Below are 24,680 nucleotides of genomic sequence, written 5' to 3'. Positions count from 1 at the left end.
GAAGAAGAAGAAGAAGAAGAAGAAGAAGAAGAAAACAAAAAAGAAAAACAAAATAACAAAGAATAAAAATTATATATTACCTATATATCAGACCTACATATTTTCAAGAGAATGCACGAAGCGAGATCGGAAAGATCGGAGGAAGGGTTGGATACGTAGATCAGTTCCCTTCGATATATACCAGACTAGCCCTTCGATTTTCTGCGTGACCCTAAAGGGCAAGTATAGCGCGGCGCATTGTAACGATGCATCATCTTGTCGCGCTGGGAGGTTCGGTACTTCAAGGCTGCCTGAACCTGCGACTCCGCTTACGGAATACAATGGACGGTTCAGGGCTCTCTCTCTTTCTCACTCTTTCTTTCTCTCTTTCTCTTTCTCTTTCTTTCTCTATCTTTCTCTATCTTTCTCCTTCTCTTTCTTTCTCTCTCGTCGTCGTTGTTCCTTCGATGCTTACATTATGACCATCCCCGGTGCCTTGGCACATGTAACGATACTTATCCAACTATCCTTACAGGCTTTGTCTCGCATCTCTCGCGGAAAGGGGAAGCGCGAGAAACGAAAAGTACAAAAAAAAATAACAGATTTTCTTTCCTTCCTTCCTTCCTTCCTTCCTTCCTTTCTTTCTTTCTTTTTGGGATCGATCAGAGATTATTTCACTCCTACGCGTCCTTTTTTATTTTCATTACCGTTTCACTCAAAAATGACCGACGACAATCCGTAAAAATTAATTAAATTTCAAGGGTAGGAGGAACAGCTGGGGGAGGTAAGGAAAGGGAAAATAATTTCTCACGGATTAACTTCTCTCTTCTTTCTTTCTTTTTTTTTTTCTTCTTTCAAACTCGTTTCGTAAACAAGAGATCTTGTTGGCTTTCTTTCTTTTTTTCCTTAAAAAAGGTTGACATATTAACCTACATGCATCGTCGTATCTGATTACATACATTCCACGTGAATAAAGATCACATTCGAATCGTTGAAACGAGAAAAAATTATTATCAAAGCATTTTTCATGTCAGATTCGTAGATATAGATAAATATAATATAAGAAAGTACGACGACCGAGTTTACGGGGTGGAGCTCAAATGCATCGGCCCTGATAAACGGTCTTCTCCTTCCCATTGTTAGAAGCGTGACTCGAAGATGAAGCGACTTGAGCCTACGGCTCGCTATTGGTCTCTCTTTCTCTTTTTCCTTTCTCTCTTTCTTTCTTTCTTTCTCTCTTTCTTTCTATCTTTCGTTCTCAAGGCGCATCCACGCCTTTATGTAACGCGCCGCTAGAGGACACGTGGTCTCATTAGCCACGGCATAACGTGCCGGAAGACGATCGCGTGTAAATTATCAACGTACGTACATCCGACGATGTGTTCGCGATCGAGCAATGGCCGAGGACCCTCTCTCTCTCTCTCTCTCTCTCTCTTTCTTTCTCCGTCTTTCTCTGTACTATCTTCAGGACAAGATCTTTGATAATATCTCTTCTTCTCTCTCTTTATCTCTCTATCTTTCTCTCTTTCTCTCTCTATCTATTTCTCTTTCTTTATCTTTCTTTCTCTCTCTCTCTCTCTTTCTTTCTGTCTCTTCCTTTCTCTCTCTCTCTCTCTCTCTCTCTCTCTCTCTCTCTCTCTCTCTCTCTCTCTCTCTCTCTTTCTGTCTGTTTTTGTCTCTTTCTTTCTCTCATTTTCTCTGTCTTTCGATCTTCTCGTTACTCCTTCTTCTTTTACCTTTGTCCTTAAATTTTTATTATGAATTATCTCGTAGAAAAGATCGTAAATATTTCGTAAAATATTACAATAGCTCGTTATTACTTGTTATTATTACTTCATCCTAATGAAGTTAAAAAATCATCGGAGAATGATTAATAATATTTCTTTTCTAGTCTTTGAGATGTCGATACTGATCAATATCGTAGCGGTAATTCCTTTGTAGGAATTCTAACGATTCCGACAGTCTCGATTATTCTTTCAACGACTGAAATCGCGTATGCCGTTTACATATATACACACATTCACACACAATATATATATATATATATATATATATATATATAATACATACTTATATATTTACTTATACACTCATACGTTAGGTGCTAAAAGTGGGAATAAATGGTGCTCGAAATGGCAATGAACTTTACCGGTCCGTGCCACTTTAGTCGCTTCCTCAAAAACCGGTCTCGAATCTAGCCAACAGAGGAATACGATGATGATCGTTGTACTGTTACGATCGTTATTAATATAGTTTTATCGTTTCTTTCGAAACGTATATTACTGTCTCTAGAAAAGATCGATAATATTTATATGGAATCTTATGCGAAGGTTAGGCAATCATTAAGTATGTTGATCATTCTTTTTATTTTCCTTTTCTCTCTTTTTTTTTTTCAAGTTGTACGTAGTTAACAACGAAGAAAGAAAGTTGTTCGTTCGAAAGAAACAATCGTGAGTCATACATCATAGTTATTTCTTATATCGGTATGAATACGATATATACATAAATACATATATACACACACACACACACATACATACATACATACACATACGTATAAATATATATTTTTATATTAGTATATATCTACCTAGTAAATAGATAGGTAGATAGATGCTCTTGAGAATCGTTCGATGACTGATGGCGATCGTCCAGAGTATCGGCGACGTGACCGTGATCTTGAGGATAACCTTGAACGTGCGTTTCAGCGTAATCCAACGGCCAGGTCTCCGCCGGAAAGTCATCCTTTCCTTTCTCTTGGTCGATATCGAATACTATCTCGATGCCATGCGCGCTCGAACCGGTGTACAAGCTTCACCGGTTATACCTATAATCGAATATAATTAGCTGTGCCGGCCGGTAAACTCGTACGATTTCACGAATAATGAATGGAGAATAACAGTTTGTATTATGAAATAACAAGTAGATATATAAGTATGTATAAGCTTCTACGAATTTAATTTTTCCTTTTTTTTATTTTCGTTCTTTTTATTTTTTACGAACGACGACGTTATTTTCTGAAAATTTTTTCGGTGATTCTTTAGCGGTCCGAAGTTGTTTTGTTTGTTGTTATAAAAAGAGAAAAAGTAGGCGTGGAAATGGTTAGAATATATGGATGACTTTTAGGACACGTCGATAATGGATTCTAAGAGTAGTCGATGAACTTTCATGCTCGTAGTAGAGCGTAACAATTTCATGCTTGGTACTTATCAAGATCGTGCAAGGAATTCGGTCAAATCGAAGGCATCGCGTGCGTGCTAGAAATGATTGTTTTTTTAAATCTTCAGAAAAATGTAAAAGTCGTCGACGTTCGTCCTTGAATTCTATTTAGATGGAAGATTCATAAAATATTCTCTCTCTCTCTTTTTCTCTATTTTGAGTTAATACGAGGATCGTTTCGATCGAAGATTGAGTATGTAAATACGTATGTTGAATACGAGAGAAAAAGAAAAACAAGAAAAAAGAAGAAAAAGAATTTTTTGTCACAAAAGACTTCGACGTGGCAGAACGTGACGTCCTGCAGATGCACGACTATGATAATCCTGTCCTTTCTCCGAGTCTACGTGATATCCGGACGAAGGATCCTAGCAGCAATACGGAGGCTTTCGAGGGATCGCTTTACATTCGTGAGAAGTCAATGATCTTGATCGTGATCGCGAGAAACGTGCGTTCTAAGTCGAGGCTTCGTCGAAGACTGAGGAACTTTGAACTTCGTAAATATATAGACTCCTTGTTATAACATCTGTCTAACGTTGTTGTATATTTTTCCTGTTTTTGTTTTTGTTTTTATTCGTTAATACGTAAGATATTCGAGATCCTTCTAGATTCTCGTTACGATGATAACGATTTACGTAATCCAGGAAGCGTTCCGGAAGGTGTCCGATGAATTTTCGCGAACGCCGATTCGATCCTTCGCGTTCCATTGTTCTACCTGGACCTGCATACGATTTAATGCAACATCGAGAACCCATTGTACGTTCCTGGAACTCTTATATAACTGTTGTGCAAGATGATGCCACCTTTGCCGCATAATACTTCTGCTAACTTCGTCAAAATATAAATAAACACACATACATAGACTCATATATATATATATATATATATATATATATACATATATAAGTTATATACTTATATATCACGCTTATCGTATGTTCAAAGAAAACATATTTATCAATATTATCGATTTCTTTTCTTTCCTTTTCATAGCAATCACAGTCGAAACGTATACAAAGAAACCAGATTTCTATACGAACGGACTTTTTTGTTCTTCTTTTTCCTTTTCGTTTATTTACATCCAATATTATCATTTTCAATCCACAAGGATAACGTCTTACGTGATTCGTTTAAACGAAACGTTTTTATATCGGTAATTAATTGATCGTTAATGTACAAAAAGAGATCTTGCGTGTTACTTTTCGATAACGTTTATCATTATCGTTCGATTTCTCAGACTCGTTTTTAAAGATATACCTCGTTCTGAGGAAGATCGCGTGGCCATTATGCAACGCTCGACGGTGCGATCCGATCTTTGACACGTAATCACGCGCGTTAGTTGCCATTGCTACCAGGATTAATCGCGTGTATTCGTGCCATCTTCCTTCCGTAACTCCGTTCGCAAAATGAGTTATGAACGAATAGAAAGAGAGAGAGAGAGAGAGAGAGAGAGAGAGAGAGAGAGAGAGAGAGAGAGAAGGAGAAAGAGAGGAGTGGGGAGAGAAAGACCATGACCCTTAATTCTCTTTTAAGAAGATAAACATCGAAGGAACCAACGTATGTTTTTTTTTGGCTTCTTTCCGATCGATCGATCGGTATAGATCGTTGATCCTACTCGGTCGTCGGCCTTCGATGGATCATCCGATTTACGTCATTAATTGCTCGTCGGTATTTTCAAAGGATCCTCATGAGATATGGTAGTTTAGAAAAGGAAGCTTCTCGAACGATCGCGATCGTGACTAAGGAAGATACGATCATCCGATGGATCGAAATTAAACTGTTCCTATTTATCGATTATCCTTTCAAATTATCGTTGCCTGTTGTCCAATTACAAACATAGTTCATGATCTTTCGTTTCGTAAGAATCATCAACTGTTAATTCGTCATACGAGAAAAAGAAATTATCTTTCGTTATTTAAATTAATGTTTTATCGAAAATTAAAAGGTATTTTAGAATATATTTATGAGTGAGAAATAGATTAGAATTTAAAGATTTGTTATTTTTTGAGACAGAAATTAAATAATTAGGAAGAAACAAATAAGAAAAAGAAAATAATCCATTAGATAGCAATCGTTATTGCAGATCTTTTATGATGATTTTAATGTATTTATATATTCATTTCTGTAATATATTTTATCGGGTCTTACACTGTTTAATGTAATTAATAATTATATTTGAGAGTTTCGGATCTAAATCTAATCTAATGAATGAATAATATCTAATGTAAAAATGACATAATCACATATAAATACAAATTAATAATGCCTCTACACTAGATAGAGGTGAAAAAATAAAAACGCAATTAATAAGTAAAGTTTTATCAATTAATATCAATAAATTAGATTAATAAAATTATTGACCTTTCAAAAAAAAGAAAAAACAACTGCAATTTGATAACAGATATATATTTTAAAAATAGATCAATACGATTAACAGATTAAGTATCGTACGATTTATAATACGATAAAAATCGTTTTCGAATTTATGATTCTATCGAGATAACCTTTTAAATTCTTACGTCGAGCATGACTCAACATCTTTTAAAGGTGATGTTCTATAACAAATCTTCATTTTTTTAATTGTAAAATGTCATATTTTTATTGAAAGGTGTCATATGAAACGATATTTATATTGTAAAGAGAATATCAGATTAATTTAAGATAGTTGTAACATTAAAATAACATTAAAAATAGTTGCTTAATGAAAAAATAAAAAAGAAATAAAGAATTTTCGAATGACTTTCTTGATATATTTCCAGAAACAAAAATATGATCAGAGATATTTCGTTTTTCTTTTCTACGTTTATATATCTTTTACGTATCAAGTACGTATGCAAACAAAAAAACATAACAAAAAAAGAAATATAACGAACAAAAAACTAAACTTCGATAACAACTTCTTTTTTTACAATAAATCTAACGATCCTTAAACGATGTTATTTCGAGAAGTAAATGAAGTGTTACGTGAACGATGACATCATAGAGCAAAAGGTTAAAAAGTAAAAACGTAGAAGGTGATTGTCATTGATCATGAAACTCGTACGAGTTTGAAATGTAATGAATGTCCTATGTAACAGCGAGTCGGGTCCACCAGCGGAAGCGGATCCACGCTTCGCAAAAGACGGCCACAAGAGTGAAACGAACCGTTCCTCGATGTACGAGAGGTAAAAAGAGAGAAAGAGAAAGAGATAGATAGAGAAAAAGAGAAAGAAGGAGAGAAAGAAGGAGAGCGAGAGAGAGAGAGAGAGAGAGAGAGAGAGAGAAATAGAAAGAGAAAGAAAGAGAGAGATAGAAAAGATAAAGGTACAAAATACACTTCTGGCTATAAGAGGACGAAGAAAAGCGAAGCTTGATCTTGTCGCGTGTATAGCCAACGGCTATAGTGAGTTTGGAGAAGAAACGATGATAGAGCAAATTTTTATGTAAATATTTAATGATTAATCGTCGATGTTCGGAGTGGTACTCTTCTTATGATCGTTGATAATGCTAAACTACCGTAATTGTCGATGTTCTCGATCTTACTTAAAGCCATTGTCATTCTTTACTTTGTTTTCTATCTGTCAATAACGATCATTTCGTCGGAATCGATTAAATCTGGCTTTTTTTTTTCTTTCTCTCTCTCTTGTTCTTTTTTTTTTTCTTTTATCTTAACTTCGTAAAATCGACGAAACGGCAGCAAACTTCGATCAAACTATTACGTAACTCTTTATATTAAAAAAGCAATCCTTTCGTATTGCGTTTCGGTCGGTAGTATAAGTCGTTTCATAGTGTTTTACTCGCACGGAAGATAAATATTGAACCGTCGCAGTAGATCGTTTTGCGATATCAAGAGCATCGCCAAGACCAAGGTTTTCTCAATATAAAATCTTGAGATAATAAACGTAGATAACGTGGAGCCGTGAGAGATTATCTGTTCTTCAAAGATCTAACCATATAATTTTAATCTTCCACGTGTTTTCCACTCGGCTTATGTCGTATTTTATATCTGATAAATATGAACGTATGTTTCTCAAAGCATTTCGATATCGGCGCTAAAACGTATCGTCCGATAAAGATTAACGTTTATTTATCATTTATTTTATTATTTATTATTTTATTTATCATATTATTTAAAAAGAAAACAAATGGAGTAAGGAACATTGCTTTGGGCATATAATGCGTTCGCGTTATAGTTTAGTAGGCCGACTCGTTGTTGAATCGTTGAGTCCGGTACGTAGCACGCTCGCGTACTCGCGAAACAAGAACAGGAGCAATACTGACCTTCCTCATACACGTGTTCACATAAAATATTACGATCCTTTATGCGGTCACGTTCGCGGCGATAACCCACGACTTCGTAGCCTCCTTCCAACGCCAACATACACGACGGCATTCTTAGCTATATTCCCTTTTTCTGTCTTTCTCTTTCTTTCCTTCTCTTTTTGTTTTCTCTCCATCTTTCTCTCTCTCTCTCTCTTTATTTCTCTCTCTTTCTCTATCCTCGTGCTTCTTGTTTCACGTCACGAAAAGAACGAGAGAAACAATCTCTCAACGTAGTAATGCCCCTAGAATTTCGTCCAACGACGATGATACTGTGCGTCTCCGTTTCAAGGTCAGATGATGATTCTAGATTACGATAGAGATAACGAGGGGTGGTCTGCATTATTCAAGACACACGGCGACGGGAAAATGAAAGGAACGCGTTCCGCGGATAATAAACGTTCGCTTTTAGACTCGGGTAAACGCAGACGCCTTTTCTTCAAGTACTTACTTACTCCCGTAAACCGTGGTTTATTAATTTTCATTTATTTGTTCGCAGAAACAACGGAGGAGGAAGAAAAATTTCAAGGTCTAGTGTCCTCGAGCACCGAGATACCCTCCGTCGAAGTACTCTCGTCGAAAGCTAAGAGGGAACAGGTACTGCGGAACATTCTTGCAGCTCGAAGACGACGAATGTCGAAGCAACGAAACGGCCGTCTCATCGACGTCACTCCAAAGGATCCACCAGACATCCTGGAAGCACAAGAGACGAAGAACGAAGGAATGTATGCTAGGGTTTCTACGGCGAAGAACGGTACCGACGATGCTGACAAGAAAACGTTCAAAGCAACGATGGAAGAGAACCTAACGACATTGATGAGCGAACGAGAGGACATCGAGTCCACGATGACGATGGCGCCGGTAACGAGCGTCCCAAAGTCCTTGGAGGCTGATAACGTTCGTAAAAAAAACATCGTTTCCATGCCGGAGTCCCTTTACAAGCACTTTAGACCCGTAGAAAGTAACATTCCGATGGAGGACATGTCGCAGTTCCTTTATTTCGGTCAGAAACTACAACCGGAGCTGCAGAACGTAACGACAGTTGGTAACGATTCGAACGAACTTGTCTCGGTTACTCCAACAACCTTGCGAAGGAGAAATCCTAGCAAGAGAACCAGCTTGTCCCCGCTTACAACGACAACGGGAACGACAACGACAACGACAACGACAACTACGACTCGAGCTGAAGAAATATCGAAGGAGGAGACCAACGTTGCTTTGGAAAGACGCATGATCGAGAAGAACAAAGTTTCTAAGACAACGAAGAACACGTTGCGAGACGTGCCGAATTTGTATTATAGGAAAACAAGATTGTCCGACTCGACGATCGCCACGAACGTGATTCCCAGCAAGGACATGACACAGAACGGAAATACGACGGAGCTCGAGGAGCAAGCGGTGGAGCGGAGGGGTGAGAACGGTGTTCAGAAGACGAAAGTATCAAGAGGTAGTTTCCGAAGGAGCAAAAAGATGGAAGATGTCGAAGAAAAAGTTGGAAACGATGGTGTTTCCGAGTACCGTTCGAAGGACGATAAGAAGTCTCGGGAGAGTAACAGCATCGAGGAAAGTACGGTGAGTTCGACGACATTGAGAATCGTCGTGACGGAACCTTACAGAGAGTCGTCGGTGAAAAACTTTTCGACGACGACGCCGACGCCGACGATGACGACGACGACGACGTCGACGTCGACGTTAAAGACCACGACGCAAGAGACTCGCCGGCATCACCAGCAACACGTGTACGCGTATACGATAACCAACGTGACGAGACTGTTGCGCAACTACACCGGACCTGGGCTAAGCGGAGAGACTGGAGTAAGAGGAAGAGGAAGAGTCGACGCAGGAAGAGGAGGAGGAGGAGGAGGTGGTGGAGGTTCTCGAAGGAGCAGCAGCGCTTCCAGCGAGATAACGAACGGCAGGGTAGAGTCACCGTCGACGGAGGCTTCCGCCGGTGCTGCCGGCATCAGCGAGGAGCCCTCGCAATCCGCTGGACTCAGTACTGGCAGGAGCGTCGAAGCGGTTGGAAGACCGAGCACGATCGCTACTCCCTCCTTGGTGGGGGAACGACGAAGAAAAGTCCTCGCGAGCGGTGCCCACCGAACCGGCGCTCAGTCAGCGCCGCAACGCGCACCCGTGAGAATCACGAGCGCTCTTACTCGAAACAACAGACAACAGCAGCATCAGCAACAGTGGTCCGACAGAGTAACCCTCGTTATCGAAGAAAGTTCGACCGATCCTGATCCTCATCATCGTCATTATCATCATAATAGAAGTTTTCTTCGTAAATCAGCTAGCGCTGTCTTGCACAGCGGTGCGGTGAACCAGAAAGACGCGAGCCCGGAAGCGATGCCTTCCACGGGCACGCAAGATTCCGTTCTCGTTGACGCTGACAGAAGGAACTCCCTTGATCTGGAGCGTCGAGAGGATGAATCTCGTATTGAAAATGAAGCCTCCTTGAAGGTCAATCGTACCTTCGAGGACAATTTTACGACGAATGAAAGTTTGTCAGATTTGAAAGTCCCGGAAGAGACGACGGTCGTCGATCTTCTCTCGTCTTCTCCTTTGGTCGATGGTCCTACCGAGGCCTCGATCGAGACTCTGTCTAACTCGGATATCAAAGACGAGACTCGGAAGGAGAGCAACAACGAGCACTCCACCGTAACGACTACGACAACCTCGATGACGCCGGAAGTTACGACTAGTGCACCCGTATTTCCGGTGACACCCAAGTTACTCGTTGAAAAGATATCGAACGATAATCGTTTGATCGGCTCGAGTACGACGGAATCTATAAATCGATTGACTTCGAGTAGGAAACCGGATCAAGATAGACCGTTCGGTTTAGCGGCAGATCTTGATCCTTCCGAGATTCAAAAGATGTATAGATCGCAGAACACTTCGAGCACTGAGAGCAATACTCTGCCGGATTTGGAAACGTCTACCGTTTCGACGAATCAATTTCCAAATCGGATTGCTCAACAGCATATGCACGATTTTCATGAAAGCAGAGGACGCAGTCTCTCGGATAAAGCAAAACAGGAAGACGATGTACTTCCTATAATGCAGCTTTACAACACCTCGGATATATTCGATGACAGTAGCACCCTTGGTCCTGCTACTCGTACGGTCGAAATACCCTTAGAGGAAAGTAATACGACTAAGGATAAAGTGGAATCACCTCAGGAAGCTCCTGCTTCGCGATACACCACTCCCTCTGCTACCAACAAACCCACCGTTAAACCCATCCCTAAATCAACCCCCAAATCAACCCCTAAATCCACTATCAGACCTACTAGTACACCTTCCAATTTCGTTAACAGGACGAGGTACAGATCGATTTATTCCAATCGATCTGTTGTATCGGATTATGCCGGTTTAGGGTATCAACCGATCGAATTCAACAGGACGTACTTTGACAGTGGTTTGATTGCCGTTAGCCCACGGGAATCAGTGAATATTAGTGAAGTGACTAAGAGACACGATAGCGACACTATTGCATCACAAGAGACCGTAGCAGTAGTTAGTTATATTTTGGCTACGCTCGTCGTATTTCCGATTGCCGTTGGCGTTGGACTCATTCTTAGAAGACTGATCATTAGGAATCGTAAGGTGAGTCGTTGACCTGGGAAGGCTATCTGCTCCGTTTCTCCAACATCTTTTCGATATCTGGGTTAGCGTAGGCTTGACCCAGAGAAATGGAGAGAAAGAGAGTGTAAAAAAGAGAGAGAGAAAAAGATAGAAAGAGAAAGAGAGAGACGGAGACAGGAAGGATGCCGTAGATTTGAAAGTAAACTGCTCTACGCGAGCGAAAGTAGTCCGAGCTCTTTGGATTCTCTTTTCACCGAGTCGTCGTACCCGAGTAGTATACAATTAACGTGCTATAATAATACTTATCACGTTGGAAAAAAGAGAAAAAACGAGGAAAAAAGAATTTCTGTCATTTCGATTTTTATTGTTGACGTTATTAACAGTTCTTAGTCGCTTGTTAATGTGTGAAGAAGATAAAAAAGATAAAAAAAAAGAAAGAGAAAAGAAAACGAATCAAAATAAAAAAGAAAAGCGGTCAACGCGAACGAACGCGATCGCCTTGTCTTACGAAGGATTCTCGATGAATCATCGAACGAACACGATCGACGATCTCTCGAGTCGCGATTATGGTCGCGGGAGATTCATGCGTCTTATGGAGTCGCGTACTATTTTCGATTGATTCGAAAAAGAAAGGAAGAAAAGAAATACGTAGAAAAATCTGACGATAAAGACAACATATTTTTTTTTCTTTTTCTTTTCCTTTTTATCTCAAATCGTCTCGAGCAAATGAAGAAGGAAAAAAAAAGAAAAGAATTCTTTTCTTACTTTAAATCACAGCAACCTCTTAAGATGTTGTGCTTATTATTATCATCCTTTGTTAGTCGATTTATTTATCACCTCGAATTTACGTCAAACTCTCCGTCTTTTCTCGTCATAATATTTGCATCTTGTTCATGGTCGTAGCGTCGCGAACGAATCTTTCTTTCTTTCTTTCTTTCTTTCTTTCTTTCTTCTTTTCTTTCTTTCTTTTTCTCTTTCTTTCTTCTTTCTGTTCTTCCTTCCTTCCTTCCTTCTTTCTTTCCTTTCTTTCTTTCTTTCTTTCTTTCTTTCTTTCTTTCATTCGACGATTAACGTCGATGATGATTTACTTATGCAGGTGCTCGAAGAATCGGACACGTCATCCGAGATAAGTTACAGGAAGGACGCTCTTAATCTCGAAAATGGGGATTTTAAAACGTCCATCGAAAAGGCAATTACAAAGCTACCGAGGATACAACATTTGGTAAGAATGATTTATATACCGATTACATTAATAAGCTCCAAAAAAAAAAGAACGAGTAAACATTCCCTATCGCGAATTTAAACTCTATTATTTTGCTCTCGTTTTATATTTATTTATCCGTTCTTTTTCTTTTTTTTTATATCTTTTTTCTTTCTTTTTTTTCTTCTTTTTTTTTTATCCATTCAGTGTCACGAAGCAGAGAAACCACCGCCACCTCCGTCGCAAGAATCCAGATGGGAGTTTCCTAGAGATAAGCTTAGGTTACAGACGGTCCTCGGGCAAGGAAACTTTGGACAGGTAAGGCATTATATGTTTTCTTTTCTCCTCGTACGAAAAGCAAGGATAATAAATCGTCAGAGAATCTCACGTATAACTACGTACGTGGGACGCGTCTTTTTGTGGCGCGTTAAATGCTCGCGTAAAAAGGCGAATTTTAACGGGAATATAGAAATCTCATGAGTATTTTATACGTATGTACATATTTATACCTATAAATGTAAATATAATATATACACATATATATGTACATATAATATATATTATACGAAATCGCTAATAAAGAATATATGAATGCTTTCGTGATGAATTTGTTATTTCGACGATACAACAATGATTAGTCGAGAATTATTATTGATAATATTTATATTGACACTATACGTTGATACCAATAAGTTATTACGTTTTCAATAAAAATTGGATAAGATCCGTTTAAAATGTAAAATATCGAATTTTTTTTTTTTTATTATTTGTTAGGTTTGGAAAGCCGAAGCCGACGACTTGACTGGTCATCAGGGTACAACGAGATTGGTGGCTGTTAAAACAGTGAAAGAAGGTGCTTCGGAACGTGAAAAAGAAGATTTAGTACGAGAATTAGAGATCATGCAACAGCTTGGTAGTCATCCGAACGTTGTAACACTTTTAGGTTGTTGCACCGAAGAGGGTAAGTTTTCTTACGAAATTATATGAATTATCTATTAATTAATTATATCAGTGAATTAATTATAAATTAAAAAATCGGTATACGTACATTATACGGCATTTATTCGTTTTTAATATTATATATGTATATATAAAATATTAATTGGTATTTATTCGTTACGTTCTCATCGATGACGAAAACATCATAAAGAACGTGTTGGATTCTAAATCGCAAAAGAATTCTTTTCCTTTTACTTGTGTTCATTGGTAGCATATAAAAAAAGAAAAGAAAAAAAAGCGCGAATGGCGCATCTTCGATAATGGACGGGTGTCATTTATTTGTTCTCTCTCTCTTTCCCTCTTTCTTTTCTCTCTCTTTCTTTCTTGTGAATCTTGATAACAGCAAAGCGAGTTTATACCAATACTACTATCACCGAGTACTAATACTATAACATTGTTTACGTTTCTCATTGATGTAGATGTTTTGGTTTGCGAAATATGCTGATCAAGCTATTAGACCGTCCCTCTGCATTCTTATTATATTATATGCACTCATTAATGAAATTTATGATTTAGAAATTTGTAGAACTAGTTGGTAAACAAAATTTCTCGCAGTCATCGTAAGTCGTCGTATTAACGAAAAAGAAAAAGAAAAAACAAATATCGAATTAAAAGCAAATTAGTTCGACGAAAAACGTAAAAAAGAAAAAAGAAAAAGAAAAAGAGGAAATAATAACTGACTTCGACGATAAATACTGATAGAGATAAATTTTCTACGAGCTGACCAATCATTAAGTTTGTTATTTTTCTTATTTCCAGCATATACAATAAACGCCGATCATTTGTGTCGCATTTGATTATTTTGTAAATGAAAGGAAGACAAATCGTCGATGTTTGGTATCATTAATTCGTAATCGATTGATACTCACACGGTATATATGTAATATACATACATATATATATATTTACATAGATTGCGCGATGGAATTCCATAAATCTTTTTGTCCGATAAACAAAACGTCAAGCTTACATATTTTTATTTTTTTGATCTCTTACTTCTCTTTTACTTTAAATCGAATTCATTGACTTTTTCATTGTTTTGTTCTTACCCCATTCGATGTTTATCCCGACGACCCTAATACATTTTTAATATAAACGAATGTACTCTCATGTATGTCAAAGGATGCGAAAATCCTTCGAAGAGAAAAAAATCTTCGACATTTCCATTACTTCACGGTGATTAACTCGTCGATAAAGAAAGAGACAGAGAAAAAGAGAAAGAGAGAGAGAGAGAGAGAGAGAGAGAGAGAGAGAGAGAGAGAGAGAGAGAGAGAGAAAAGAAAAAAAAAGATAGAGACATGCCTTTCGTTGACATATGGGCGACACAACTTTTTTCTTATTCTCTGGAATTTAATGATTTACACGCGATCGATATCGGTTAAGTTGATATAAACGAAAGGTCGATCCGTCGTTCTTTATTATTTCAAGAATAATTAATTAAAATTATACGATAGAGTTATGCTTGACAAAAAAAATTTTTCGACCATATTTATAATATTATCATGTTATCTTTCTTTTCGTACGGACTGAAATATTTTTCAAAGAAATTACTTCGTCAACTTCATCGTCGTGGAATTTGCGAGAGAGGAAAATACGAAAACTAGTATTTAATTTTTTCATCCTTGAAAATTTAATCGCATGTATCATACGTATTGGAAACAGTAATGTGAAAAATAAAGGAAATCATTATTCCACGCTCGGAAGATGGATTTATCGTGTCACTTTATCGTAGATAAGTATTACAGAGTGATTATCTTTTATCTTTTCTCACGAGTCAATCGTTTGATCCCTGATGATTTTATTTCACGGTTGAGACATCAAAACTAAGCAACAAGAGGAGTGAGATCTCGATGAGAAGAGGAATAAGAGGAAGTTGGAGAACATTATATACGGTGCTTTCTTTCTCTTTCTCTCTTCCTCTCTCTCTCTCTCTCTCTCTCTCTCTCTCTCTCTCTCTTTCTTTACTATCGTCTTCCTCATCGTACGTATAAATTTCCATACGCGTCCCTCGCACAGATCTTCTCAGTACAATACATCCTTTAAACCTATTTTCCTTTTATCAAAATTTGTTTCGATCGGTTTCTATATTTTTTCTTCTTCTTATTCCATCTGCTTTTTTTACCTTAAAAAAAAAAAAAAAATTAAAAAAAAATTAACGAAACAAAAGAAAGAATTTTGTTGTTCCTCATTTTCGTATAACTCCAAAAAATCGAGATTGCATTTGAGATCGGCTTGAGAATGTTCTAACGCAATTAAAATAATCGCTACTCCCTATTTCGGCTCTTTAGCTTCCGCCGCGGTAGAGTTTTTGGTTGAAGCTCAAGGAGCGTGCCTTGTCGGACCCTTTTCGGCGCACAATAGAACGCGCCCCCGGCCAGCTCGGAGGGTCCGTCGCAGAAAATTTACGACATTGTGGTTTCGTGTCCTCCGCATTTATCCTTTCGGTCTCGACGCCAGAGGATGAGAAGGATGAGAGAGAAGAAGCTTGAGAGGAATAGGAGGAGGAGGAGGAGGTGACTTCGTGTTTTTCTTTTTTCTTTCTTAGCCTTACGACGGCGTCGCTCTTCTTTTTCTTCTTCTTCTTCGTCTTCTTCTTCTTCTTTTACAGAACTCGACGTATCTCTCCGACAATAAGACGCAACCCAACGCTTTCATTATACCCATTTATCGATCACCTCTATACTCCAATGATATTTCAATTTAGAACTCGATCAATTCCTTTCCCTTTCGACTCTCGTTAAAATCTTTTTATTTGTTCGATAAAAATGAAAAATGAGAAACGCTTATAAGACGTCGGGATTATATTGAGATATTGATTAATATTTTTTTCTTTCTATCTTTTATTTTTTTTTTTTTTTGGTTTCGTTCTTTTTTTCTTTTCTTTTCCTTTCTTTCTTTTTTTTTTGTTCCAAGTGCATACACATGTGCGACATGTGTTTGGGGAACTCGAAATAGCAACTCGAAAAGTTTTGTTTCGCCTTGGTAATATTTTCAAGGAAGCTGTTTATCTTCTTACGTGTTACGTTCGGTGCACAGCTGTCGATACACAACGCACACGTAAATACATACATATAAGTCTTAATATTTCGCGATAATGAAAATTGAAAATTCTGTTTTGTACGAGGAATCAAATCGTAGGTATATTATAGCCTTATCGAATTTCGTTAATCGAATGCCGCGATAAAGCGCTTAGCTTGCTACGAACGTTTATTATTTTCCATTTGTCCTGACTATTGTTTCCTCTACGTACCGTATCGGTGCGTACACGTGCGCGCCAACACGATCGTTCGATTAAATACGATGCTGCACGCTCTGTGCATCAACAAACGTGGTAAATATTTTTTAATAAATAAAGAGGAGTTGCAATGTTTGCGAACTATGCGTATTGTTTGCGATAAGAAACCATAAGCGGAAACATCGGTTGTCTCTATACGATTCTATAAAAATAACAATATATTGAACAGCTAATCAAATACATCGTTATGGTAATTTTATTACGCAAGTAAACATAAAAATGATTCGTTTCGCAGGAAATATTTTTTTTTTTATGAATAAAATGAAAACATCCAACTTTCTAAGAATTCTACACATTTTTTGATTTGTTCACAAAATCATAAGCAAGAAAGTAGTAGAAATGAAAAGAGAAGAAAGTATTTAAAAACGATAACGAAGCAGTTACTTATGCGATGATGATACATGTACGTAAGTATGTATATATGTCACTTGAATATCGTACGTTGTTGCGTTGTATTAAATATTATGATACTTGCGAAAAGTATTTGCTTGCGTACAGGAAAAAAAAAGAATTGAAAAGGGTTCCTTAACAAACCGAAGTTATTAGAAGGGGGTAGTAATGCTGGTCTAATGTGAGAGTTACGACGACGAGGCGCCAACGTGAAACGGTCTGGGACGTAGTTGGTCGGTAAAACTTGCCAACGAAACTGGGCCCCATAAGTTACAATCAGCCGGATACTGCCCACGGGGTCCCAAAAATGCACTGTTTAAATTACTTTAACTCGCGTCCATACTTCGTTCATAATCCATACCACGAGTCCTTCTAATATCACATGCTTGCCTCAAATATAAAAAAAAAGAGAGAGAGAGAGAGAGAGAGAGAGATCTTTGTTTAGGAGAAACACCTCGTGAGACAGAAACATAAATTTTCTATGGATAACGATCGGATCTCGTGACGAGATCGAATTATACTATTGATATGTTCCCCGTTCGGTATGATTTATCCGTATTATTCTCACCTGTGAAATATTTTTCTTAGAAGACAGAATATATCTATGTTTGGTAGATAGATGTGTGCGTGTTTGTATACACACACATATACCAATGTGTGTATATATATATATACAAATATATATGTGTGTGTGTATATACGAATACAATATACATAAATAAATATATAAAAATATAAAAATATTATAACAAATATGAATATTATAATAAATAAATATATATGTGTATATATGTTTAAAATATACAAATATAAATATATATATATTTATGTATACAAATATATATATATATATGTATATATGTCTATATAAATATAAATATCTTTGTATGTGTGTACGTATATAAAAGGAAAAGAAATAATGTCGTTTAACTTTATTTTCTTTTACAGAGCCCCATTACCTGATACTCGAATACGTGATGTACGGAAAGCTATTGGCTTATCTACGCGATCACCGCACCAGGCAGGACTTTTACAATTTCAGCGAGGACTCGGCGGCCCTGACATCGAGAGATCTGACGGTATTTGGATACTGCGTCGCTAGAGGCATGGAATATCTCGCGTCAAAAAAGGTAAACTTACTTTATCAGTCTCCTTATCCGAACGGACGAACGAGTAAGAGAGAAAAACAGATCGAGATAGAGATATAGAAAGAAAGAGTGAGAGAGGGAGAAAGAAGAGAGGAGAGAAGAGAGGGGAGAGAAAAATGACAGAAAGAGAGACTGAGAGAGAGAGAGAGAGAGAGAGAGTGAGAGTGAGAGTGAGGGAGAGGGAGAGGGAGAGGGAGAGGGAGAGAGAAGAGAGGGGAGAGAAAAATAAGAGAAAGAGAGAGAGAGAGGGAGAGAAAATTAGTGGTATACTCTCATTGGTCTTTGAGAGATGGAGGACCAACGGTAACGAGCGAGACTCACGTGATATTGGCTTGTTTACGGATCAACCGATAACGACGACATCGAAGGAGAGTCGAATCACGTTTCGTGGCAGTCAGTGGGTCAGTATAATTCATTGTCGGTCCCCGGGACAGGTTTGTCGTGGTAAGAAAAAGTAAGTTTGCACTAACTGTGGAGTTGAGAAGAAAGAGAGAGAAAGAGAGAGAGAAAGAGAGCCGAACGACGAAACGGGCCGTTCGTTTCAACCCTTTTCTTATTATTATTCTTTTTTCTTCTCTCTTTCTCTCTTTCTCTCTCTCTCTCTCTCTCTCTCTCTCTCTTTTTCTTTTTTTTCTTTTTTCATTTATCTCTTTCCTTTTCTCTCATGATAGTCGCGTGCTTCGCCAAGAGGAAAAGAATCGTGATAAATTTCGATGCCGACACCTCGACGATCGATACGATCGTCCTCTACAATCATTGAAAATGTTTACATACATATACCAAAGCTCCTTTATTTCTTTCCAAAGTTAATAACAATTTGAATTTTAATCGTTTTACGTCATGACGTATCTGCGTATTTATTCGAGTTTTCCCATTTCAATCTCTTCGTCCTTTTTTTCTCATGTAATTCTTTTTATTATACACATATAGAAGATTCCGTTCGTATGTAATTATTTGTCAAACTCGACAAATTGGACGGTTCTATGTAAGTAATCCGTGACTTTTTGTTATGTAACAAAGACTTGTATTTTCGACGAAAGGAATGTTTAAATCCGACTTACGTCATTCTTGTTCGAATCGTAATCGTATATTATCTCAGCTTCCGTTTCTAAAGTAAGTATGTAAGTACTCACTCACTCACTCACTTACTTACTTATCTACTCCTTTTCTCGTCGACGAGACATAAATGTCCTTCTTATTTCTTTTTCTCCCTATTTTTTTTTTTTTTTTTTTTTTTTTTTTTTTTTTTTTAGAAAATACAAGAAATGGCGGATTTGAAGAGACGACATAAAACTCGGTCGATGTATTTACATACATATATATGTACGTATGTACGTATATACATAGTTACACGTTCGTTCCGTTATTTTAGAATTCACGGATATTCCGACGTATCTCTTCTTCTGTGCCAGAAAGATCGTAATTCTACTAACGCTCGAAATCTCGGACACCAAGGTCGATTAAGACGTTCTCCTCGCGAAGTTGTTTTATTTACACGAGATTTTAGGAGAGAATTTTTTTCTTAAACAAGTTAAACTCGTCAAAATGGTTATCGAACAAATAGTGATATAAATGTGTATTTTTAAAATCTTTTATCTTAATTTCGTGTAAATTAGGTAACGTGTAATTTAGATAAATTAGGTAAAGAAGATATATATGAAAGAATTCACTGTCATACTTTTTTACATCGATCACATCATACTTTCGTTAAAGAAAATATAATATTTAGTTTTCGAAATATCGTTAAAGAAATTTCTTTTAAGAAATCTTTCAAAAAAAGAGGTCCTGCATATTTGTATGCTGGATTCTTCGGTATACGATCTATTAAAATTTGGAAAAGAAAAGAAATGAAAAAATAAAAAATTAACGACACCAGTCAATTATTTTTTGTTCGGTCGAAAAAGGAAAAAAGAAGGAAAAGAGAAGGAAGAAAAAGAAAAAGTACAAAAATTTTTAAAGTAGGATTGTCGATAGGCTTCTCTGAAAGAACGAATTGCGTGTTTCCGTTCGTATAATGGCTTCCCAGAAGCGCAATGCGAAAACTAATCTTCTCGACTTGATGGATAATTGCATGAATAAGAGAGAGAAAGAAAGATAAAGAAAGAATGAAAGAAAGAAAGAAAGAAAGAAAGAAAGAAAGAGAAAGAAAGAGAGAGAAAGAGAAAAGAGAAGAAAGAGCTAGGTTCTCATAGGTAATTTCTACTATAGACGAACTTATCTCTCCTATCTTCGAAAATGCTTTGAAATAGAGAGAATGCATCTAATATCGCACGTGACTAACCGTACGGATCTTTGGTGATTAAAGGACGCCTTGTGCCGGCATTGATTGACAAGGATTACAAGAGGTTATTTATTATTCGAAATAGGACGTTATCTGTTATATCTCCTATCGTAGATTTTATTAAATAAATTTCAAGGAAAGCGAATGCTATTTCTTAGAAATTCTTTATCTAATCTCATTCTATCTCTTTGATAATTAAATTGATTTACGCCGATCGTGTGACACCGACGTTTGTAAAAGCTGAAAAAGAAGGGAGAGAAAAAAAGAAAAAAGAATACAAAAGAAAAAGAAATAGACAAAGAAAAAGAAAAAGGAAAAAAAGAAGAAAATGAAGGATCCAGTATGGTACGTATCATTCGCATTTACAGATAGCACGAACCTTGCCTGTATTTAACTATTACGAAGGCAAAATTACTTGCTCATTATTAGGATAAGGTAACGAAGGAGATGGCAATACAGCTGGCAATAAAGCAACATACGAAGTTGTGTCTTCAAACTTGTGTTTAGAATGATAACGGGTATGTTTCAACGATCATGTGGTAATTCAAAAGACGTAAGAATATTACGGCGCATGTACGACGAATTATTGATTATTGTTCTTACACGTGCAGACAAAAATTATTTTATTGTACTTATCGAACACATAACACGTTGGGGAGCTTTTTTTTCTTGCAAATTGATGGACGTCTCGCGGCGTCTTCGTGTCGGTTACGAAAATAACGGCGGGAAGTAATAAATCTAAGAGATGAAATCATTAAAGAAGAGATAGGATATATATATATATATATATATATATATATATATATATATCTTGTTTACCTTGACATTGAGTCGTTTGGTTCATTAGCATCATCTACAGGTTAGACAAGGTCCGAAGATTCTAGAGAGAGTTTACTTGCTCATACTTTTTAACCAAGTGTCTCTATTTGTATTTAATATTTAAATATTAAGAGACAACAATACGAAAGAGAAAGAGAGAGAGAGAGAGAGAGAGAGAGAGAGAGAGAGAGAGAGAGATTGAGATTATGTTCTCGTACGTGTACGCTCGTTGAAATAAATTTTTACCGTATTTTTTCAGATAATTCATCGGGATCTCGCAGCCAGAAACGTTTTAGTTGATCACAACAAACTCTGCAAGATCGCAGATTTCGGAATGTCGAGATTCGCGAACGAAGACGGCGAAGTGATCGAAACGAGACACGGTAGAAACGCATTGCCGATAAGATGGATGGCACCGGAATCGTTGATTTATTCTCTTTTCACTACGAAGACCGACGTTTGGAGCTTCGGCATTTTAATGTGGGAAATAGTAACGCTCGGTAAGTTATTAAAAATCAAAGATATGAAACTTTTAACAACGGCATGATCAGAGAGAATATATCTGAAAAAATGTTCTTCTTTATTTATTTATTTATTCTTTCTTTAGACTAAATATCATCGATTAAATACACTATTTTTTTCTTGTTTTTTTTTTTTTTTCTTTTTTTTTTTAACGAATGACCCCGATATATTTTCTTTCGAGTCACAATCATTCTTTATCTCGTTAAAGATACCCTTTAATAAACAAGTCGGATTATATCGTTGCTCGAAAGCAATTCTCGAGGATAAGTCCTTATCCGTAAGACGAACACAGAACTGACAAAATATTTTATGTTGTTTAGGCTCAACGCCGTACCCGGATATGACGGCAAGGGAAGTCATGCGGAACGTGCAAAGCGGTTATCGCCTCGAGAGACCGTCCCACTGTCGAAGCGAGCTCTTCAGGGTGATATCCCGATGCTGGCACGCTGATCCCGACCGCAGACCAGAATTTCAAATTCTAAGGAGGGATCTGGCACAACTTCTCGAGGACAATATGAACGGCCATTATGTCGATCTCGAGAGTTTTGCTTCCGAGTGCACCGACTGACGCCATCTCGATTAGACTACTCATCTTATTCTTTGCTAATCTGATCTTATTCGATATTATAATCTTTAATGTCGAACGAAAGGGATAAGAAATATCGTAGATCGATTTATCGAAACAATCGAAAGTTTATATTAGAAAACGAATCAAGTTTGCCATTTTTTACGCCGAACTTTACGAAGGTCGAGACGAACCAGAAAAGATTCGTTAATTTATTATTCTTTTTCTTTTATATATATATATTTATATATATATATAAATAAATATATATATATATATATCATACGCGCGATACAATCAAATCACGTTTGTACTCAGGTAAAGATTTAAACGTGAACAATGGGAAATAAGGGAGAAAATTATCATCATTATAGATTTACGTCCATCCGTCCAGAATTTTTCTTTAACGAGCATATCGTTTCTTTGTTACTCGATCGTAAAGCATGTGTATCACAGGAACCATTAGTTAGGGTTCGAAATGTGCTATAATATTAATTTATTCGTTAGAATCTAATTAATTATCTTAAACAGGACAAACTCGACAATAACACTGCATCGTGTTTTTACAAAGATAATAATATCTTTTTCGCGATATCATAATTTTTGTTTCTTCTCCTTACTTTTATTTCTTTGTCGCGAACTTGTAAATATTATTAAACTTACAATCGTATCGTTATTACATAAAAAAAAATATATGTATTTTGTTTAACGTATTTACCCCCAATCAAAAAAAAAAAAAAGGCACCAATTTTTATCTTACATTCTCTATCATTCTATAATTATTGTATCAATACTATTTCATCATGGTATCATTATAATTATTTTAGATATCGTCATTATTATAATAAGTAGGAAGATAGATTTACATCGTTGCGGGAGTTTATTTTTAATCATTCTAGTCTTTCGACGCGTTTGAGGTATCGATTGATTATCGTTGACGGATTATGATTCATTTTATCTCATTTATCTTTTCTACTCTACCGACAAAAATGTAGAAAATTTATTGCCGGTCTGAAAGAGATCGACTGTTAAAAATCGATCGGTACCCCAGAGTTGTCAGTTGATTATTTTATTAAGTTTTAATCTTATAATTGCTATTATAGTTACTGCGAATCTTGATATAACCGAGTTTCTCGATCGTTTAACGTTCGCTTTTTACCTTGAAAGCAAAAAAAAAAAAGAAAAGAAAAAAGAAAGAAACGAGGTTGCGTCTTGATCTTTGCGTTACGATTTCTTTTTCCTTCCAAACAAAACGACAAAACGAAACAAAAAAAAAAAATAACAAAAACAAATAAACAAAAAAGAAAGAGATAATACAAGAAACAATGTATGTAGACTCGACGATTGTATTAAGAAGTTTTTTTTGTCTTTTATCTTGTCAGTAAACGTTATCCGATTTTTCAACGGAGACTTTAATCTTTTGGATCTTTTACCTGATCCGAGCAAAACCCATTGATCTTTCAGTAATAATTTTCTTTTTTTTTTGTACTACATCATGCCGATTGATTTATTCGGGCTGCAATATAAAAGAAAAGAAAAAAAAAAGAAAAAAAAAAGAGAGATAAAGATCCTTGTAAAACGTTTTTCGAAAAAATCGAAAGATTTAAAACGAAGAAATCTCAGAGAAGAGAATGTCGATCGAAATCGATTTGTACGGCGAATAAATACTTATCTCTCTCTCTCTCTCTCTCTCTCTCTCTCTCTCTCTCTCTCTCTCTCTCTCTCTCTCTCTCTCTCTCTCTCTCTCTCTTGATCGAGTTCTCTATCCGGGGAAACGTTTTAATTAAATTAATTAAAGTGGCACACATCCGCCGCGCGTCGATTTAATTACGACGAAGTAACAAATTGTAGTGGACCGCCGCGGGGTAGGGACGAGTTAGCGTGGGCGTACGTGTATCGTAAATCTTTCTTCACATACACGTAAGCATATATATATATATGTGTGTGTGTGTGTGTGTGTGCATGTATGTATGTACATAAATATATATATGTATATGTATATATATATATATATATACACACACACACATACACACACACATATATATATATGCTTTCTTACCGGAGATTGTTATAATTAATTCACTCCGTGCAAGCTTTTGCGTCAATTAACACTCATGCTCGGCACGTTTCCATTGCAAGAAATATATGTCGAGATTAAAAGCATGCCCCCGTGTGAAATGACAAAATAATTAAACATTAAACTCGTATCTATGTACTTCTTGTACTTCTTGTACTCTTTCGGAATTTTAAAAGACTCGATATTACGCTTGAGACACGTTCTGTTCTTTTTTTTTTCTTTTTCCTTATATATACGTACGTATATACTTGCATGGTGAATTGTCTTTTTAAATTCGGACACTTAAACATCTCGAAAA

At 36.7% G+C, this 24,680-nt stretch overlaps 1 protein-coding gene across 3 annotated transcripts in view; it reads left to right on the top strand.

Moving 5' to 3' along the window:
- Positions 1-22,533, top strand: part of LOC122628976 (serine-rich adhesin for platelets-like) — a 131,964-nt gene extending 109,431 nt beyond the window's left edge. For 2 of the 3 annotated variants that reach the window (XM_043811921.1, XM_043811920.1), the window contains 7 exons: positions 7,994-11,103; positions 12,179-12,304; positions 12,491-12,601; positions 13,058-13,244; positions 17,916-18,097; positions 21,475-21,715; positions 22,058-22,533. In XM_043811921.1, coding sequence (XP_043667856.1) covers positions 7,994-11,103; positions 12,179-12,304; positions 12,491-12,601; positions 13,058-13,244; positions 17,916-18,097; positions 21,475-21,715; positions 22,058-22,305 — 4,205 coding nt within the window. In that variant the 3' untranslated portion in view covers positions 22,306-22,533. Of the gene's footprint in view, positions 1-7,714; positions 7,913-7,993; positions 11,104-12,178; positions 12,305-12,490; positions 12,602-13,057; positions 13,245-17,915; positions 18,098-21,474; positions 21,716-22,057 lie in introns of those variants that run through there. The other variant, XM_043811922.1, reaches the window with a different exon arrangement.
- The last annotated feature ends 2,147 nt before the right edge of the window (positions 22,534-24,680 follow it).

The sequence above is a fragment of the Vespula pensylvanica genome, chromosome 4, assembly GCF_014466175.1.
Source record: "Vespula pensylvanica isolate Volc-1 chromosome 4, ASM1446617v1, whole genome shotgun sequence".
In the NCBI taxonomy this organism is placed as follows: Eukaryota; Metazoa; Arthropoda; class Insecta; order Hymenoptera; family Vespidae; genus Vespula; species Vespula pensylvanica.
Note: the sequence above shows the minus strand (reverse complement) of the source record. Positions and strands in the feature narration are given on the sequence as shown.